The sequence below is a fragment of the Elephantulus edwardii genome, unplaced genomic scaffold, assembly GCF_000299155.1.
Source record: "Elephantulus edwardii isolate Elephantulus edwardi_28Jun2011 unplaced genomic scaffold, EleEdw1.0 scaffold00325, whole genome shotgun sequence".
Taxonomy (NCBI): domain Eukaryota; kingdom Metazoa; phylum Chordata; class Mammalia; order Macroscelidea; family Macroscelididae; genus Elephantulus; species Elephantulus edwardii.
Genome location: NW_006400075.1, coordinates 1860349 through 1866931, shown reverse-complemented (window position 1 = coordinate 1866931; position 6583 = coordinate 1860349). Strand labels below are relative to the sequence as shown.

The following is a 6583-nucleotide window of genomic DNA, read 5'->3' as shown; positions in this document are numbered from 1 at the left end:
AGGGGGCACAGGGCAGGTAGGGGGACACAGGGCAGGTAGGCAGGAAGGCACAGGGCAGGCAGGAGGGGGGCACAGGGCAGGTAGGCAGGTGGGAGCAGGGCCAGCCTCTGAGAAGCGGGGTTGACTATTTTAAGGAGGCCAAGAAAATAAGCTGTTGATGACATGAATGTCTCTCAAGGGCTGTTCATTCTCAGCTTTCAGAACATCAGGAGAGACTTGGAGCCCCAAGGGAACCCCACCTTCCATTTCTTCACCAGCTCCAAATTTCTCATCTCCATTTTCGTATCTTCTCTTCCTGTTTACACAGTCACTCTAACACAAACAAACTTGCAAGGACTGGCTGCGAAGTTTTCAAGCTGAAGGACCAGTCCCTGCTCATGCAGTGAGCAAGAGGCCGCTCCAGTGGGCACAGTGGCCGGGGACTGGGCATGAGCGGTACTCCCAGGGCTGCAAGAACAGGCCCCAGATCCACACAGAAAGGGTAGACAGGCAGGCCTTATAACGCAAGCAGGAGATTTCCATGCCTAAGAAGGGGGATAGGTTGTTGAACCTCTGCCTCATAAATACTTCTCAGCGCCTCGCACGGCCCAGAGACTGTCATAGTCATTGATTATAAAACAGGTGAGGGGTAAGGACAGCAAAAACAGACAGACCAAGGTGAGGAAGAAACAGGAGCCCTGGGGAGACGTGCCAGTACACAAAGCTATTACAAGATACCGGAAGGAGCCTGTGTGCGCCAGGCCTGCAGTTGGGGCCCGGCTTTTGTGAAGGGATTCTCACACAAAGCTGTCCACAGGGCTGGGAGGTCAGCCACAGGTCAGAGAGCTGGATAGGTTGGGGGTCTACAGCCTGGAGGAGTGGGCAGCCCTCCACAGAGTCTCCCTTGATAACTAAAGGCCTGAAGGTGGAGGTTGCGGAGGGGGCAAACAGACCTACTTAAGAAGACCCTCCCCCAGCTTAGAATGGACACTGGCCCGTTGCCCAGAGAAGGCATGAGGTTGGCTCTCCTGAGAGCTCACCAGAAGGTCAGCCCGGGCGAGGCAGGGCAGATGCAGGGTGGGGATATGTGTTAATAGGCTCTCTTCCTTCTTGGCCCAAGTTCCAAGGCCTCTTCCCCGGGAAGTGAGCAGCCAGAATGAGTGGAAGATACCAGCAGCACGACCTGCTAGCAGTCATTGGTCTGACGTCAGAGGTGAGCTGTCCGCAACCTCTGAGGCAGGGATCAGCACTTTAATGCTTAGTTATAAAATATGCTCAGAAAGAAGACCAACTGGAAGTAGGGACTCTGTAGGGCTAAAAAGTATTGTGTAAATAACTCTGTCTGGAGAAAGGGCAGCCAGGGTGCCCCTAAGAGGCGAGGATGATGAAAGTTCGTCTCCATACTTTGTGCACATTGTCAGGAGGGACCAGTTTTTGGAAAAGGACATGATGCTTAGAAAGGTGGAAGGTCAGCCTATGAGAGGAAGACCCTCAATGAGACTGACTGACACAATGACTGCAGCAACGGGCCCAAGTGTGTCAGAGAGGGTGAGAATGGCACAGGATGGGACAGCGTTCCAGTTCACAGGGTCGCTGGGAATCACGGTCAACCAGACGACACATAACAACAGCAACATACAAATTATCCTTAGGGGAAAGAGAAGGGACTGCAATTCTGAAAAAGTGAGGCACAAGAATGACAGTGTTCAGATCACCAAAAGAACATCTGTAAATGAACATATGATGCAGAGATCAAGGCTGACCAGAAGGACTAAATGACCAATTACAGGAAATACACCAAAAAAACTGAGCAAGGAGGCACAGAGGAAAGAATAGGACACAGCATGTAAGAAAATTAGGGCACTAGTCTATGGGCTAGACATGCTAAAAATTACTGCGTCCACTCACAGGCCTCCGGCAGGCTGGCACAGGGTGTAAATTGCGCAGAAGGAGATTGTCCCTCCTTCTCCTGAGGGGCAGCTGTTGTATGGCCTTTGGGTATCAGCACAGTTCCCTGTGAACTATGCCACCAGGTCTCCGTAGCCCCACCCGACACTGCTAGAAACTGGGATAGCAGGGAGAGGGGAAAGCTTAGCAGAGAAAGTGACTGATGAAGTGATATAAGAAAGTGTCCTAGATCAGAAAGACCCAAGTTTGTAGACTGAATTAAGAATTGAGTGCCCTCTTTGCCACATTTACGGCAAAAATGAAGACTATTCTAAGCATCCAGACTGTGGACATTTCAGAGAATGTCGACATTCTGCACAGTTATCGTGAAAGGCCCACAGGGAACCTTGTGGAGGAACTTCAATCACATCACTGTAGAGCTCAGTCTCCTTGGAGAGCAAATGGGGGACAGGAAGGAACTGGCTACTGTTCACACCATCTGAAGCCACGTACAGAACATGATCAAGTGTGATGCCCAAGCATGATGCCCCTCTCTAAGTACACCCAAAGCTTGTGAAATGACATATTATCATCTTCATCTTCAAGGAGCATTCTGGCTACACCTTCTCCAGGACAATTCTCTAGACCAGAAAGATCCAAGTTTCTAGACTGGACAGAAATTTGAGTAACTAGCAGAAAGGATTGAAAGGCACACATTTCTCACCACCACAGGGTATCTGGACATTGGAGTGGGGTAGAAGAGGTGCTACAAACTTGCAGAGCATATATAGCTTTGACAAACATCTTAATCTATGAGAGAGGACCTAGCTTGTCTAGGAGTAGAGGTCAGGGAGGCGGTTCAGAGTGGGGACTCAAGGGGTGAGCAGGGTTAAGAAGACTAGAACAGGGGACAGGATGCAGATGGAGGGGACAGGAGGTACCATGGTCTGAGGAGGGGAGCTGTAGCAGGACAAGGAAGAGGCAGGTCCGCAGACACAGGGGCAGAGGCTGGACATGGAGAGCAGCAACAGGACCAGGTGGAAGTAAGACAGCCCCACAGAGACTTACTCCAAGCTTCCTGGAAACAGATGATGTTGACCCCACACATGGCAGCCACTTCGGCAATGGCCTCGATGTGTCGGTGAAGGGCAGATATCTGGTGAGGGAGAGTGAGGAGTGAGCCAGTGCAGCTCCCTATAGGCCACACTTAGGTCATTAAAGGTCTGACTCCTAGCAGGTGGGAGGTGAAAACAGCTGGGCTACTGGGGATCCTCTCCAGATGGGACAGTGCCATGTGGGGTGCAGACAGGCACGGAAGGGAGGACCTGGCCTTCCAGTGGGTTCATCCCAGGTTATCCGCTGTTGACAGTCCCCATTTCCAGGCAGATGCGTGCTGTGTCTGAATCTATGGTTGCCAGGCAGTGCATGTCCACAGCAGCATCTGACCAGCAACATGAGATCTCTGAGGCTCTTGTTGAACATCGAGGTGCACGTGCAGATTCTCACAGGAATGAGCTGGCCAGAAGCCCTGGCTGAGGACATGCTGGAGGACCCCACCACCCTGTGTCCCTGGGGGTATATATAAGAGAGGATCTAGCTTGTCTAGGAGGGGAGGCTTTGGTCACCCCTGTCCTCCCATATGAGGTGTGGCCATGACCTCTGTGGGAAAGAGATTGTCTCCTGACTCTGGTCCTCCGCTCCTGCTCTCGGCAGCTGGCCAAGTCTCAGGGTAACCGGAGCTCCTGGGCTCTTGTGGGCAGCACAGTGCTGTCACTGCCTACCACTCTCATGACCCCACACTCTCCTCAGGGGCAGGAAGAAGGCATTGGGGGTCATTGCTGTATCTCTGCCTTGTCGTCTAGCACCCAGGAGACAGTCAGAAGTGTTTGCCCAGGAATCACCCAGAGAGCCAGGCTGTGAACCAACACAAAGCCTTTCCTGTGCTGTCCCTCTCTCTCCAGCACTGTCTGCACACGCGAGGCCTCACCATGCAAAGCCAGCTTGGCAATCTGGGTTGCTGGTAGGGTCCTCTGCTGGCAGTAGGTCCTGACCATCATCATGATCCATGCTGTGTGTGCACGTCCACTCCTGGCCCAGCTCTTGGAGGGACTTCTACTACTTTACCCTAAGTTACCTCAAAACTCCCAAACGAAACCTGCTGCACTGAGTGGGTTCCATCTCACTGTGATCCCGGGTTGTTACCAGGCAGAGCTGCTTCCCAGGGAATGTTTGTGAGGATACACATAGTAGAAGGCACACTGAATGTGTCGTCTGTGTACAATGCAGTGACACTGACTGCATTCTTCAAGTTGTTCGTCTTCCTTTCCTGTGCTCTCCTCCCATTTGCTCACTGTCCCCCCATCTGCTCACTGTCCCCACTATCCACTCGCTGTCCTCTATGTTCCTCCTTGATCTTCTGAGGAGCTGCTGCCTGATCCCGTGCAGACAGTTCTATGGGAACCAGATGCTCCCTGTTGACCTTCTTTACTAAGGAAACTGTTGTTTCAAGTTCACAGGATTGTTGGCTGTCCTCTCAATGGTAGTGGGCTACTCTTCATGGTATACTGGAGAATTCTGTAACATCGAGCTGTTTGTAGCAGCCTGGGGCCAGGAACCTTTTCCCCTGACAAAAGTGAAGAAGGGCCATGATGTGAAGGACGACATAAGAGGACAGTAGACGCTCCACACTTGCTGCCATCAGCCAGGCGGTACAGGCCCAAAGAACAGGCCTGCAGGGAGCATCCCTAATGAGGATGCCAGCCTCTTGAAAGTCTGTATGAAACTGCCACACCAACTGGGAGGGCATGGGAGGTCCCACACTACAGGCACCCTCAGCCCCTCCGCCTGCGGCCCGTCTGCAAGTCAAGCAGGGACCCAGGCAGACAGCTGTGGGTGGTGTACCTCCCAAGTGGTGAGGCTCCGAGGGGACGCTGGAGCGGGTGGTGAGGGGTGACAGGACGGCAAAGGGGAGGTCGGTGCTGTAGGTGCAGTGTTGTGGTCTGAGGGTACTGAGACAGGACCATTGATGGATTCATGACACAGTGGGCCCATACCCAGATATGGGCCAAGCACGCACCTGGTCAGCCACCGGGGCCCCAGCGGGGAGCGGGGTTCGGTGCTGCACCAGCCCCACGCGCACGGTGCGAGGAGGCCTCAGCTGCTCCCTGGCCGCCTCAAAGCCATAGCCCTGTAGTTCGAAGTCCCCTGAGCGCGCTGCGTCCAGGGCTGCGCTAGGCAGGTCAAGTTTCCTAAAGGGAGCGGGAGATAAGGAGGCGTTTCAGTGAAATCATCCATATTTAAAAAGGTACCAGAGGAAAGGCAGAGCTCACGTGCCTCGCGCCTGAATGCAAGGAGACTCGTCTAGGAGTGGGCAGGAAGGAGCAGCCAGTGAAAGACCAGATAGGCAGGGGGCAGGGCCAAAGAGGAGTCACGTGACAGCGCAGAGTCAATGAGGGGCCAGTTTATGGGAAAGTGAGGCCAATGATGTAGCACACCGGCAGGGAGGCGGGGCCAATGAAGAGCCACGTTATAAGGGCAGCAACATTATGAGGGCCCGGGTGATGGGAAGAGAGTCCAATGATGGACCATTCTGATAGGGAAGTAGGCTCGGTAGGAAGAAGTGGCTCGTTTGAGGCAAGTGACAGGGCAGGGTCAATGAGGAACCACACTGGCAGGGAGGTGGAGTCAATGAGGGGCCCAGAGGGGAGGAGGGGGAAGAGAGTGAGAGATGAACGGAGGGGGGGGGGGAAGGACCACACAGACAGAGAGGCCTGGCCAACGAGGTCATGACTCTGATGGGCTGTTGTTAGATACCATAGAGTCTATGGACAACAGATCTGAACCCAGTTCTGTACCATCCTCATCTTTCTGACACATTTCCCACTGCTGCAGTCACTGACAGAGAGGCGAGACCAAGATGAGAAGGTGGGACCCATGAGGGAATCACTGAGGGGGCCACATGATGGGGAGGTGAAGCCAATGAGGGACCACACAGAGGAGGAGGCGGGGCCCACGTGCTTATTGTCACACTGGACAGTCCAAGAAGTCAGCATGAAGGCTGGTGGCTCCTTGAGAGATTGTGTTTCTGTGCTGAGATAGGGACAGGAATTCAAGTTCAGCAGTCAACACTGACAGTTCCACAACATGCAAGAACCGGCCTCAGAGTGCTGCATCGAGGACGAAGACACATGCCCAGGGGACATTGGTGGGAGGTGCTGTGCCAGGCTTTGCTATGGCTGTAAAGTTTCAGGAGTCCTGGCTGCTGCGCTCATGGTGGGCCTGCTGTGCTCCATGCTGGCAGGTGGTCCCCCTCTCCAGGTCTCAGACCAAAGGCCCTGTGCTCATTCTGGGTTATGCTTATTAGCAAATTCTTATTTACAAATTCTTCCACAGGACATAATATAACACCTGTCCCCAGGTAAGCAGCAGGGTCCCTGGCCACCACCCCTGGCCAGAAAGCCCCGACTAAGGGCGAAATGGTTATGAAATCCCTTGAGAACACATCATAAAGAACCTGACAGTCGTGATCTAATAATAACACTCATCTCCCACTTGAAATCACTCTCCCTAGACGTTCCTTTCAAAAATCACAGGCCTGTCAGCCCCTGCGCTCAGCACCGCCCCCTGACAGCTTGGGTTCAGATCCGCCCCTGACAATCAGCCTTCCATGCTGCTTGCTCTGTTACAAATGTGCCCAGCGCTGCCACCTCCCCCCCCC

The 6583-nt window shown here is 53.5% G+C and overlaps 1 protein-coding gene across 1 annotated transcript in view; it reads right to left on the bottom strand.

The window, feature by feature from the left end:
- Positions 1–6583, bottom strand: part of UPB1 (ureidopropionase, beta) — a 32138-nt gene that overhangs the window by 20998 nt on the left and 4557 nt on the right. Inside the window, exons 2-3 of the mRNA XM_006901427.1 lie at positions 4943–5114; positions 2935–3022 (exon numbers count right to left, since the gene is read on the bottom strand). Of these exons, the coding sequence (XP_006901489.1) occupies positions 2935–3022; positions 4943–5114 (260 nt within the window). The remainder of the gene's footprint in view (positions 1–2934; positions 3023–4942; positions 5115–6583) is intronic.